Raw genomic sequence first — 14,378 nt, 5'->3', positions numbered from 1 at the left:
TTACATGCGGTATGGAGCTGGCAGTGAGGGTTTAGGTGTATGGGGGCCCCGTTTCTATGTTTGCACCGGGGCCCACTGGGGTCTTGTTACGCCACTGCAAAAATGAATCTCAAACTTGGCAGTTCAATTCTCAATGAAATGGCAAAAATCTTCATGTCAGACCACTATACAGTTGCTTAACATACTATACTATACAGACCACATTTAGCATGTTAAGCAAGATCATAACAGTATATATTGAAGGAGACTGAATAAGAATTTCTAGTTTGGAAATGTTGCAAACAGGAACACTATTTCTTTTGAGAAAGAACATGGCACCACTGCTAAAAGGTGACTTTTTAACCACCTTCTAACAATTTGCATTCTTTAATAGCTGCTGTTCAATTGATTTAAACTCAATTGAAGTATATTTCTAGCCCCTGCCATTCCCAATCAATCGGTTCCACAAGTTTTATCACTAAAGATGACAAGTAGAGCTCTAATGAAACTGAATGCTAAAGAACCGTGGGAGCTTCAGAAAAGAAAATTTCAACCATAGTGGAACACCCTTTTATGTTTGATAAAAACCAGTATGCAGCACTAGCACAAACGCCTCATACTAACTGTGGGAGGGTAATAATTTGTACTGTAAACTCCTCAGTTTATAAAAGTAATCTATCTATCAAGCAATCTATGAAATAGATAAAAATTAGCTAAAACTAAGATTAGGACTGCCTTATGCACCAGTAAATCTACAAAAGGCCGTAAAAACAAAAGAATCAAGGTTTTGCTATGGATAAGTCAAATTTAAGACTTCAATGATATCGAAATGCAAGGCCTTAGGAAAGTGCAGAAACCTAAATAAGGTGGAGCAATGTGGAGCAAAGTCTCCAAATGCACACTACAATCCAATGGAATAGTTACAAAATCCTTAGTGCCTTAAAGGAAACCTACCAGGGTGAGCTGGTGCCGGTGCTTAGTCTCGTTAGTGTTAAAACCGCGGCATTTCCTATGTAGGCGCGCACGATCGTGCGCACGCAGCGCCGAAGCAGTTTCTGCTGTAAAGTTTAAAAAGTGTTAAAACCGCGATACCGCGGTTTTAACACTAACGAGACTAAGCACCGGCACCAGCTCACCCTGAGCTGGTGCCCGGTGTTTGCATCTCATACCTACCTTCAGAAGTGGTAGGTTTCCTTTAAGGACACAGCATTTTTTTCATTTTGAGTCTCCATTTTTTGCTCCCCATCTTAAACAATCCCTAACTTTTTTATTTTTCCATTTGCAAAGCTTTATGAGGGTTTGTTTTCTGCGCAACAAACGGTACTTCTTAGTAACGGTATTTAATATGCCATGCCGTGTATTAGAAAGCTGGACAAAAATTCCAAATGCAGTTAAATTGATGAAAAGACGCATCTGCACCAATTTCTTGTGGGCTCTGTTTTTCTCGGTCCTTCAATAAGTGCTCCAATTGATATCTCCCCTTTATTCTTTGCATTGTTATGATCACAGGGATACCAAATGTATATGTTTTATTATGTTTTGATTATTTTGCACCAAAAATTTTTTTCTTTTCGCCATGTTCTGTCGCTAGTAACTTTTTAAGGTGTCACTTTTTGCTGGACAAAATGGCGTTTTTAAATGCATGATGCAGCAAACCCCCGGTCTGTATGAAGAGGACTCAGCCCATGAGCCCTCTTTATGTATCCATAATTGCCGCATGACATACAACGTTACATTTATGTAATATTTATATATTTGCAGATACTTCAGTCCTGATGTTTACTAAGATTGTTTTAAATGGGAAGTGGTCCTGTAGCTTCCAAAATGTTAAAAGTAGTGGTTTACTCAATCCATGTACCCACCGTAATACTCAGGACCCCAAAAGGGTGTTACTCAAACTCCTTGCATGAAACAATGTTCTCCTAGTTTGATTAACGCAGGCACATAGCGCAGGCTATCAACATAGGTTAATAAAGTATTTTTATTACAAAATACTCACAAAAGGAGCTAAAACCATGCGTATATCATAACATTATAGCCAGCAGAAAAGAAACCAAGCTACATCGCCCGGCCTTAGGATTCACGATGTGTGGCTTCTACTGGGGCTTTTAAAAAAAATGTTATGCTTGCTTGTATTCCTATACTTTGTAATATTTAATAGCTTCAAAAGCAGCCGGTCATATGGGGTTGCCTGGTTTTATGATCAAATAAAATATTCATCCCAGTTCTGCCTCTATTAAAGTGCCAGATTTAAAAGTATTTAGACAGATCAGGGTTAACACATTTTCCATTATGGAAATTAACATTGCTTTCTCTCATGCAGGTTAATGAAATTTACCATGATGACTCCATAGGGGCCCATATAAATGTAGTTTTGGTGCGCATGATCATGTTGGGCTATGCAAAGGTAAGAATGCCCTATCTAAGGATATACAGTAACACTCATGTACATCTTTCAAACGTGCTATATTGTACTATATTTACACTTTCAAAAGTGCAGAATATTGTATTTTTAAAGTGTCTTTCTTTATGGCTGGACATTTCCAAATATTTGTGTAACAAAATGACCAGGTTTTTAAAACAACATGTTTTTTGGTATTCTGTCACAGGATGCTTGTCTTAAGTCTGAGTGTGGCCCACCCAGTGTCTATGTTGTGCTAGCAACTTACATTTTAAATAACTACATTTTCACTGGTTCTCTTTTAAATATAATTGAAAAACAAAAAAAAGAAAGTTGCATATTAATAGAAGTATTTAGTAAGTAACTGTGGATAAATCTGAATTAAAGAAATGTCTCATGCTTAAGCAATTAAAACATAGCAATTTCCATCTCCAGTGGGTAGGAAGCACACTTGGCTCTTTTCAGGAGACATGCGTGATGTGGGAAGAAAAGTGCTGTACTATACCGATAAAGTAGGGCATGTGAAGGTTAAGAGGGGGAGTGGCTTATCATGTAAGAAAACACTTAAAGTGTAACCGTCATCATCATTTGAGATGATTGTTTATATAATGTGTTGGGGAAGTGGTGAACCTCTATCTAATATACTTCCATAGATATTCTTCAAATATGCCTCCATGCATATTCCAGCCTGTATAGTCTGTTCCCATGGAGGCTGCATGACCTCACATCTAATCTCCCTGTGTTTGGTTATACACCTCTGAGATGGGAGGATTACCATATTCACTTTCAATTTGATCTTTGAAAAAACTGCTCATAGCATACTACAGCCAGGGAGAGGTCAGAAAGAGTTAACACTCACAGCTGTGTAAGAAGTAACATTGTAAGTAAGGGGCACATTGCAGTCTGTTTCTTAACAAACTAAGCAGAATTTTTAAATTAAGTATATTAGAAAAATGTTTACAACACTCCCGACACAATATCAAAAATTATCTGAAATGATTGATTACATGACTGAAATGATGGGTACTGCATTTACTTACAAATAAGAAAATCTAATTATTACTATTTTTCATACAGTCTATCAGTTTGATCGAAAGAGGAAATCCATCTAGAAGTCTTGACAATGTATGTCGCTGGGCATACCAGCAGCAGAAATCTGACCCCAACCACTCTGAGCACCATGATCATGCCATATTTTTGACAAGACAAGATTTTGGCCCTGCTGGAATGCAAGGTAAATTCACACACACACACACATATATATATATATATATATATATATATATATATATATATTAGCAAAAAGATGGCAGCACTCCGAGATTTAGACGTGACAAAAACTTAGTCTAAGGAGCCAAAATGTAACTTGACACGTGTGAATAAACGAGTACGTTTTTGTCACGTTTAAATCTCGGAGTGCTGCTATTTTTTTGCTGTTTTATATACGGATGGATCTTAGTCCTGGGATGTGCACCGGAGTTGTTTTCTGCCTTTTTCCTGAGTGCTGCCACAGTTCCAAGTTGTAGATATACATATACATATATATATAGCAAAGGGTATATTTAAAGAAAAATAAGTAAATCAGAATTTCACAGTATTCATAGTATTATACTAAAGACCCCAAGAGCCAGATGCCTAAAAAAAATCATACATGACCTAATTAATATCCCATTTGGATGCACTAGAGGTGGGAAACGGATCAAAGCTGTGGTACCAGCGATCATCTGGGGCTCCCTTGCCCACCTCTAGTGGCTCCAAATGGGATATTAATACAGTTGTATATTATGCACTTACTTAGTACTTTATATGTAAATATATATTATAACAAATAAAAAAACTTACTTAGTGCCATCATGTTCCACAGTGCTTTACAAATCATGCAGCTCATATGAAAACAACTCAACAATAACCTAGGAGTGAGGCTTTTACTCACAAGAGCTTACAATCTATGAGTTAATGCATCGCTTTGCACATTATGGCTTTTAATTTGTCAATTCATTGGTTTAGTTTTTGAACCTTATTTTTGGTTCAGAGTCTGTTGACTTTTTAAAAGTATTTTAATGTGATTTTTATACCTTCCCTTGACATTCAATAAAAGATTCAATTTAAATAGTTAAAGAGGTGCAGAATCCAGATGTGTTTCTGGACCTAGTTTTTAAACATATGGGTTCTTGTCACATATTTATTGCACTTTTTTGTTTCGATATCTTCAAGTTTTTAAACATTTTGTGTATGATGCCTGACATGTGCAACTTAGTAATACTTTAAATTCAGACACATTAGATTTTAAGGCAGTTATATGATCTTGGAAGATAATTATAACAAATAGACAAAAGCAGACCTGCGTTTCATATATGTACCTCATACAATGCCTAGCATAATGTTGGTGTATGTATGGAGTGCTTAACTGCTTTCAGACTATAAAATAAATAAAATTCTATCACAGGTAGATTTTAGCTACATTTCAAAATGTAAATGCTCTTTACCAAGTTTTATGTGTAGGTCTAGGAATTTGTTTTCTTTTACTATTATGATTGTGATATCAATTTGCAAATTCAAAACTACTGTGTGTTTGGGATAACAGGATATGCGCCAGTCACCGGTATGTGTCATCCTGTAAGAAGCTGCACACTGAACCATGAGGATGGCTTTTCATCAGCATTCGTGGTTGCTCATGAAACTGGCCATGTGTAAGTTCAATCATACTGTACGTTTTTATGGATAACAACGTGGGTAGTGTCTGATCTGTACTATACATTGTGTTAAAAAGGGCAATGTCAACAGACAAGATAAACCTGGTATTACTCTCAATTATCAAAATCAAAAATTTGTCCCTTAGCCTTTTTTTTTTTTAACAAAAGCTAAGATTCATTGGTACTGTGTTAGCCAGTGGATGAATAGATAGAGGACAAGAGTCCTCAGTTGTTGATATATTTATTGGTTTATTTTATAGAAAGACGCTGTTGTGTTTGTGTCCAATCCTTGTTTAAAGTGGCCCTGCTCAAGGTAGTTCATCACAATGTTGATAGAGTAATTTAGATGTATACAATACCAAATCAGAATTAAACTGGTTTTAAAAGCATTAGCGTAGTGTATCACATATTGATTTTCTGTGCCAGATATGTACAGTTCACAGAACAATTTGTGCTCATTGTTTTCATAAGGTCATACAGCATGGGGAACATGTATGAATTACTTTCTTGTGTCTTTTCTTTTTGCTAACCCTAGACTAGGAATGGAACATGATGGCCAAGGAAACAGATGCGGAGATGAAACGAGCATGGGAAGTGTCATGGCCCCTTTAGTGCAGGCGGCATTTCATCGTTACCATTGGTCTCGGTGCAGTGGTCAAGAGCTGAAGAGACATATCCAGTAAGAACCTGTAGTCATGTAGTTTCCAATTAGGACCATTTTGTCATTTTAGTGCCTCATTATTTAATGAATTCCTAAGCAATCATTTATTCACTTATAAAGAATAATAATTCTGCCCAATTGCATTGCAACTAGTGTAATATAGTAATATTCAGGCTTCCTGCTTATTTTAGGAACAGCACTTATGTCTTATAAACCTTTTATTATCGTCTATGTATTTCAGTTTATATGATTGTCTTCTGGATGACCCATTTGAACATGATTGGCCTAAACTACCAGACCTCCCAGGAATTAACTATTCAATGGATGAACAGTGTCGGTTCGATTTTGGCGTGGGCTATAAAATGTGCACAGCTGTAGGTTATCTCTCACATAGTTTTATGCTACTTCTATAATTTAATATAGTTTTTTTGGATTGCATCATTATTTTTGTATTTTTGAGATGAATAGGAAATAAGTTGCATTGTATTTTGCAGTTTCGGACTTTTGACCCTTGCAAACAATTATGGTGCAGTCATCCTGATAACCCCTACTTTTGTAAAACTAAGAAAGGACCTCCTCTTGATGGCACAGAATGTGCTCCTGGAAAGGTAAGGCATTTGGCAGTAGTTAATTTTAACTATGAATGAAATTGTGTTTTTGGATTTTTTGAGTAAACAATACCATTTGTCCATAGAAACTGATATGAGCTTTCTTAATGTACTTTCAATGTAATAATAATTTTTATATATTTCTCCTGGTTTGCCAAGTCTGAATCCCAAAGGCAACCACCACAAGTGAACCAAAAATAATCCTGTCTTTATTATGGCAAACCACTTTAAACATGTTACTTTCACATTCCAATAATAGTCCTTTAATATATTAACATTTGGCTGAGCTATTGGCAGTGTCCTTCCCTATAAGCATTCACTTTGCGGACATAATCCTAAAATAACAAACCTTTAACTGAGATGACATAATTCTGGTGGCATCAGTAGCACATCTTACCTGCCAAATACAGCCTCCTGCTGCTTTATTGGGGCTTCTCTCTGCCAATATAGGATGGTATTTTTATTGGTATTAATTATATGGGCATTCATATTTTTACTAGGATTAATTATATGACATCTTACATTTTTATTCCTTTTTTTACATGGATTCCCGTATTGGCTTTAAGGAAGCTGGGAACTGTTTGAATTATTATTTTTGCAGATTTTTCATTTTTTTCCATTTGCATAGCACAGAAGATCCATGCCTTGTAAAGGTTACATGCACCTGGTAACATACACTATTCAACAATTAGATTTTTGGCACAGTAAATCACTCTCAGTGGTGTACAACCACCTAGTAAAATAGTGAAAACCTGACCAGAGGACCACACATTTTAAACTATGAAAACTGTTGGGATAATCAAACCTGCATGTGTTGTACCTTAATAAGAAAACAGAAAGGCTCTAAACTGATATCAGGAATAGAGCTTTCCAAAATATACTGGAGAGCCAAATTAGAGAATGACGCACTATTTCCTAAATGTCAATCTAATTGTGTAGCCCTGAGTGTGAGTAAAACAGCAGTATTTTAAACTTATTTCATAAACGGTATTCTGAAGCCAAGAAAAATATTTTAAAGAAATAATTGTAAAAGTACAATGATCAACATTGTTCTAGTGGCATAGTGGCTTAATCCATCAAATGTTGATCAATGGAAAAAACTTTATTTCTGAAAAAATGAAGTGACCGTTCTGTAATTTTGACTTCCAGTGTAGATGCTGCCCATTGTTTCCATTTAGTAAAAGTATCAGCAACAAAACTTGCCCACACAGTGTTTCCCAGTATTGCTTTCAATTAGATTGTTTGAATTGAATTTATTGTGCAATGGGTCACCTGTGTATGAAGGAGCAGAGAAGAGAAGCAGAAGAAAAATGTAGAGACATGGATTAGCTGGACAGGAGAGTTAAGGATAGATTGGATTAGAGCTGGGAGATCACAGAGAACAATGTGGCACTAGTCCAAACAGAAAATGAATAGGACATGGTCTACCAATTTTGTACACTCCTTGTAATTTTTTTCTGGACACTCTTTGGCTTTCTCTTTTGAACAAATTAATTCAATCTCTTTATATTTCTAAATTTTCTTATAAGCTACGCATTCCATAAAACAATTCTGTGGGGTGGATTTAATTATACTAAAGTAACTCTAATAGACCATACCTTTCCTTTTCAGTGGTGTTACAAGGGCCACTGTATGTGGAGGACCACTAACCAAGTTAAACAAGATGGCAACTGGGGAGCATGGACAAAGTTTGGATCTTGTTCAAGAACTTGTGGTATCGGTGTACGTTTTAGAACCCGTCAATGCAATAACCCAATGTAAGTTTAGTTTATGTACATGTTGTGACCTATATATATATATATATATATGTACATATATGTATATATATATATATATATATATATATATTTCAAATTATAGTTATATATTCAATTACCATTTACTTATTAAAAATATATAGAGTTTCTATGATCCTGAATAAGTGGCATATGACGAGTTAGTTAACCCAATGGTCCTGTGCTCCATGCATAAGATGCATAGACATTTGGTGTCCGGTTCTGGTATAAAAGGCAAATTTCTGTTCATTTTGGCCACCATAATGCTAATTAGGATAGCTAATTTTGATGTATGGTGCTGAAAATAACATTACTAATTGCTCTGAAACAGTGGTGATTAGCTGAAATTAGTGGCAAAACCTATTTGAGAATGCAAACAGATGGAATTAATGGAAGTGGTGAGTGGTCTATATAGTCTTGTAATTTGTCAGGCCACTCCCTGGTGTCTAATGGCGTGGTGCTTCAGTTCCTAGTGTTACATACCTTATTGCCCTTTTTTCATTAAGTAGTTTTAAAGTGTGGTATACCTAGTTCCTTGACAAACCCACCCATTTTAAATATTGTTTTTTGGGGTTATGCTTATAATTTTGCTAGTATTGCATTTTTTATGGAATGTCACATCATTTTATACCACTGGTTTATTTTTAGGCCAGTGAATGGTGGTCAAGACTGTCCTGGATTAAACTATGAATATCAATTGTGTAACACTGAAGAATGCCCTAAGCACTTTGAAGACTTCAGAGCACAGCAGTGCCAACAGAAAAATTCCCAATTTGAGTTTCAGAATGCAAAACACCATTGGCTTCCATATGAGCATCCTGATGGTAAGAAAAAATATCCTTTTCAAGCAACTTTTTATACACATTTGATACACACACATGTAAATATATTTTTTCTGATTGACTCAATGTATAAATGAGGCGCCATTGTTTTCAAATACTTAACCTTTTGAATAGCTAAGTTTAACAGATTATTTATTTAGAGGAGTGCACCAATATTTTAACTTATTAACAGCAAAGCAAAACTATTCTTAAACTTTATTCCATGTAATAAATTAATGATTTGTGAACCTTGGAGAGACTCCAGGTATGTGTGTCTCCCTTGCAATTCAACTCGCGTGCTTACACTTTATTGATCTTGTGAATAAACTGCACAAGGAATATGTGATGTACAGTGGGTATAGAAAGTATTCAGACCCCTTTAAATACTTCACTCTTTGTTTCATTGCAGCTAATTGGTAAGATCAAAAAAGTAATTTTTTTGCTCATTAATGTACACTCTGTTATCTGTCTTGACAGAAAAATAAACAGAAATGTAGATATTTTTGCTAATTTGCTTTGTGTGGAGAAAATCAGGCACTGCTCATCACCTGCCAAATCCAATCCCAACAGTGAAACATAGTGGTGGCAGCATCATGCTATAGAGGTGTTTGTTAGCTGCAGGGACAGGACGACTGGTTGCAATTGAAGGAAAGATGTGTCCGTGAAAAACAGAGATATCTGGATGAAAACCTTTTCCCTAGTGCTCTGGACCTCAGACTGGGCAGAAGGTTCATCTTCCAAGTAGACAATGACCCTAAGCACACAGCTCAAATAACAAAGCAGTGGCTTTAGAACAACTATGTGGCCATTCTTGACTGGCCCAGCCAGAGCCTCATGGCAGTACTAGCTCAAAAGATGTTTCTACGCAATAGTTTTTCTTGTTTAACTATACTCAGTTTTTCTTGTTTAATAAATTTGCAAAAATAACTACATTTCTGTTTTTTTCTGTCAAGATGAAGTGTACATTATCCCCTTTCCGCTGAACCGGCAGTCGGTGTCGGCTTCTGGGGGTCTTTGCCCCATGATGGTCCCCCTCCCCCCTGCACCATCTTCGGGGGGGGGGGGGGGGGGGCTGAGATCATTGCTATGGCAGCCCTGGGGTCCGATCAGGACCTCAGAGCTGCCTGTAGGCACTGCCTGAAAGATGGTGTCTGTGACGTCATCTTAAAGGCACAGTGTCAGCCTATGCATGTGCACATGAGTACATCAGTATTGCAGAATATTATCATGAACAAGCAATCAGATGTCCCATGGTGGAAATGGTACCGTGTATCCCGATGTCGGTTCGGCTCCGATCCGCCGCTGAGCGCTAAGTCACTGTTCTCAGCGACGTTTATATCCGCCGCAGAGCGGGAAGTGGTTAATGTACACTCCATCTTGACAGAAAAAACAGAAATGTAGTTATTTCAGTTTTTCTTGTTTAATAAATTTGCAAAAATATCACATGGACATAAGTATTCAGATCCTCTGCTCAGTATTGAGTAGAAGCATCTTTTGAGCTAGTACAGCCATGAGGCTCTGGCTGGGCCAGTCAAGAATGGCCACATTCTGAAGCCACTGCTTTGTTATTTTAGCTGTGCGCTTAGTGTCATTGTCTTGTTGGCAGGTGAACATTCGGCCCAGTCTCGGGTCCAGAGCACTCTGGAAAAGCTTTTCACCCAGATATCTCTGCTTTTTCACGCACACATCTTTCCTTCAATTGCAACCAGTCGTCCTGTCCCTGCAGCTAACAAACACCTCTATAGCATGATGCTGCCACCATTATGTTTTACTGTTGGGATTGTATTTGGCAGGTGATGAGCAGTGCCTGATTTTCTCCACACAAAGCAAATTAGCAAAAATATCTACATTTCTGTTTATTTTTCTGTCAAGACAGATAACAGAGTGTACATTAATGAGCAAAAAAATTACTTTTTTGATCTTACCAATTGGCTGCAATGAAACAAAGAGTGAAGAATTTAAAGGGGTCTGAATACTTTCCATACCCACTGTACATCACATATTCCTTGTGCAGTTTATTCACAAGATCAATAAAGTGTAAGCACGCGAGTTGAATTGCAAGGGACACACATACCTGGAGTCTCTCCAAGGTTCACAAATCATTAATTTATTACATGGAATAAAGTTATAATATATAATATAATACTTTCCGTACCCACTGTATAATATGTCTGTTAGTATGTTAATTTCAGCTTTTAATTGACCAAAGAAGTCCCCTGTACTAGTTAGTAATAAAGTAATAGTTATCTATTTTTCCTCTTCTCATAGGATATTCCATATATGTCTAATTGGTACAACTGCTATGACTTTGTTATGGCAAATACATTGACAAACTGTACTTGTTTGAAGACTTGTGTTCAACTTCCCTGTCAGCACCCAACCAAATCAATGGGTTGTTAAAATTTATTGTAGGACAGATTCTCTTGAGCAAAAGGCACTCTCCAGTCTCTACTTTTTTCCAAGAGAATAACTCATGATTACCTCCTAGAGCAGTGATGGCGAACTTATGGCACTGGTGCCAGAGGTGGCACTCAGAGCCCTCTCTCTAGGCACCCTCGCCATCACCCCAGGGTAGAGTTCGCCAGACAGGACTCAAGGCCTCTTGTAGTCCCAGGCAGCCCAGGACCCTAGAAGGCAGGTATAATGATAATCCAAACTTCTTCTTCTTTCTACTGTAATGGTGTCCTCTGGTGCCTATACAATTAAAACCCTGTGACAGAGCAGCTAGTAATAAGTTACTGCTTAAATTGTCGCATCGGCACTTTGCTAAAAAATATGTGAGTTTTGGTAGTAGTTTGGGCACTCGGTGCCTAAAAGGTTTGCCTTCACTGTCCTAGAGTATGTCACAATGTGCTTTATAAACTAGGCACCTCCTGAGTCATTTTGTCAAATACGAAAAAACAGTTTTTTTTTTAAATGAAAGTGTTATATATGAATCCTCTGAACAAATAAGTTCCCAAAAGTTATAAATATACCACATTTGCATATATTAAAAACATAATGCAATAGTTTATGGATATGAAAGCACAACTCTAAACATCTTCTGTTGGCAAAGAAAGACATTTAATGTTTGTTTAAGGCAATGCACTTTTGACTGTGGTTGGAAACTAACCTTGGAAGACCTTGTACAAATTACAGAGATGCCAAGATTCCCGTTACATTTTCAGGGACACCACTGCTGATCAGATATTTGTGTAGCACTCACAAAGCAAGTTGGATGGATATAGTGTTCTAGAGGCAACAACATAACACCATGGATGGTCATTTGGAGCAGCTGACAGAAAACCAAAATACCACAATGTTTAACAAAATGCAGTAAACAGATGGTATTACCTGTTCTTTAAAACTTTTAGAGAACAGTGCTGAATGGTATGTTCTTTACAGGAGACATTAGATCTCGGCATGATGTCAGAGAGCATGAATGTTGATCAGCCCATTGGCCAGTAGAGCTATTTGCAGGAAACTTGATGGTGTTATTTTTTCAAATAAACACCAAATCTAAACAGAGAAAATCGATATAACTAAGAAAGTAAAAAAACCATGTATATAAATATATTGCATTTTAAAGGACTGTGGGATTCCCAAAAAAGTCCTAGCAATCAGATACAACTGTGGTAATAGATTGCTAAGGTTTTTTGCTTATAATAACTTTTATGAGTGTAATATCAATAGAATGTGTAATGTTTAGCAAAACTTATAGTACACAGATGTGGCTCCATATTTTCATGAAAAATTTTAGTATAAATCACAGCATATAAGGTGTTAGAAGCAGGAGCTTCTTTTCTCACCCCTCTTTGTTAACCTGTGTTGACATCTTATGCTGCATCCTTTTGCAGATTAACTAACTTTGTGGTTGTTCTTCCTGTAATTGACTCATGTCATAGGATTTTAGTCTGTAGTAAAAGGTACTGGAACTACCATGTTATATTGCTTTTTGATTTTATTTATTTCTGTGTTTATTCTTTAGGTTAAATTGTTTTTCATGAATAATAGTCACTGAAATATGAAATGTAACATTCTGCTTGTTTCTACAGCTAATAAAAGATGCCAGCTTTACTGTCAGTCCAAACAAACTGGAGATATAGCATCAATGAAACAACTTGCACATGATGGCACCCGCTGTTCCTACAAGGATCCGCATAGCATTTGTGTGAGAGGAGAGTGTGTTGTAAGTTTTGGTTTTTAAATGTTATTTATGCTGTGCCATAATATAACAAAATGAGATCATTATTTCCATATTAGTGCAGAGGGGCATAACAAATAAACAATGGGCCCATAGAAAGACCGTGGTTGGGCCCCCTCCATAAACATCTTCAAAAATTGCCTGGCTGTAAAATGTTGTCTTCTTGACTACGCAAAGTTTTCCAAAAAGAAGAGGACTGTGAAACAAGTGCTGTACACAGTTTCTCTTGTATATATTTTTTACTCATTACTATTGAATGCTACATAGTTTGGACTGTACCCCTGACAGCAGCAATACAATGGTCCACACTGCCATCATTCTGTGAAACTGATAATCCAGTGAAATTTATAAAACCAGCAGTTAGGAGCAGTTTCCAAACACATCTGACACTTTTCTAATCCTTCTGGATCGTTAGTCACAAACACCTTGGACCTCACATCTGTCATGTTGTTTTTTTTAAATACAATATCTAATTTTTATATTTGTTTCTATGTTTTAGAAAGTTGGCTGTGACAAAGAAATTGGTTCCAATAAGGTGGAAGATAAATGTGGCGTGTGTGGAGGCGATAACTCCCATTGTCGAACAGTAAAAGGAACATTTACGAGAACTCCAAAAAAACCTGGTACAATAATTATTGAACATTTATTTTGGATTTTTGAATTAAATTTCTTAATTTATTTATTCAATTATTTGAAAACATATAAAATGTATTGGGTTTTCAGGGCTAAAAATATTGATGACCTTTTCCAAGGATAGGTCCTCAAGATTGTATTGGTGGGATGACAACATCAAGCATCCCTAAAGACCTACCTTTCTCTGATGCTGAGAACCAGAGACTGTAATGGCAGCTCACTCCTTAGTGTAGCTTAGACCATGTACTGCAGACCAACTCTTATTCATTTGAATCAGTGCAATTACTACACAGAAAATAGCTGTTAGTGTCCGGTCTAATACTCCATTTTTCAGCATCTGAGAACAGCTGATTTATGATGTCAATGGGTGCTGGACCCCAGCCAATCTGAAATGGATAACCTAACCTTAGGGTAGATCCTCAGTATTTTTGTAGCTGGAGCTACCTTCAAGCAACTTTACAGAAGGCAAAAATGTATAATTTCGTATCTTTTTGTATACATCAATAATGCAGAATGTGTTTCCATGGTAACAGACTGTAAGTAATAATACCTTTACTTGGCTTCACTGATTTAAATAATTTACAAAAAACACTGGCAGAAAATAGACTGCTAGTTTATATTAGC

At 36.6% G+C, this 14,378-nt stretch overlaps 1 protein-coding gene and 1 long non-coding RNA gene across 4 annotated transcripts in view; one reads left to right on the top strand and one right to left on the bottom strand.

The window, feature by feature from the left end:
* ADAMTS3 (ADAM metallopeptidase with thrombospondin type 1 motif 3) overlaps positions 1 to 14,378 on the top strand; it is a 124,018-nt gene that overhangs the window by 75,714 nt on the left and 33,926 nt on the right. For all 3 annotated transcript variants that reach the window (XM_072117403.1, XM_072117394.1, XM_072117385.1), the window contains exons 6-15: positions 2,303 to 2,386; positions 3,458 to 3,614; positions 4,965 to 5,070; positions 5,609 to 5,752; positions 5,976 to 6,108; positions 6,229 to 6,342; positions 7,954 to 8,099; positions 8,766 to 8,941; positions 12,973 to 13,106; positions 13,621 to 13,744. In XM_072117403.1, coding sequence (XP_071973504.1) covers positions 2,303 to 2,386; positions 3,458 to 3,614; positions 4,965 to 5,070; positions 5,609 to 5,752; positions 5,976 to 6,108; positions 6,229 to 6,342; positions 7,954 to 8,099; positions 8,766 to 8,941; positions 12,973 to 13,106; positions 13,621 to 13,744 — 1,318 coding nt within the window. The remainder of the gene's footprint in view (positions 1 to 2,302; positions 2,387 to 3,457; positions 3,615 to 4,964; positions 5,071 to 5,608; positions 5,753 to 5,975; positions 6,109 to 6,228; positions 6,343 to 7,953; positions 8,100 to 8,765; positions 8,942 to 12,972; positions 13,107 to 13,620; positions 13,745 to 14,378) is intronic.
* On the bottom strand, positions 12,056 to 13,990 carry LOC140070663 (uncharacterized). Its single transcript, XR_011848967.1, has 3 exons — positions 13,933 to 13,990; positions 12,272 to 12,436; positions 12,056 to 12,169 (listed from the first exon to the last, which is right to left on the bottom strand). It is a non-coding gene; the product is annotated as an uncharacterized lncRNA (long non-coding RNA).

Source organism: Engystomops pustulosus, chromosome 1 (assembly GCF_040894005.1).
Source record: "Engystomops pustulosus chromosome 1, aEngPut4.maternal, whole genome shotgun sequence".
In the NCBI taxonomy this organism is placed as follows: Eukaryota; Metazoa; Chordata; class Amphibia; order Anura; family Leptodactylidae; genus Engystomops; species Engystomops pustulosus.
The sequence above is the reverse complement of the archived record's forward strand: the minus strand, read 5'-3'. Positions and strand labels throughout refer to the sequence as shown.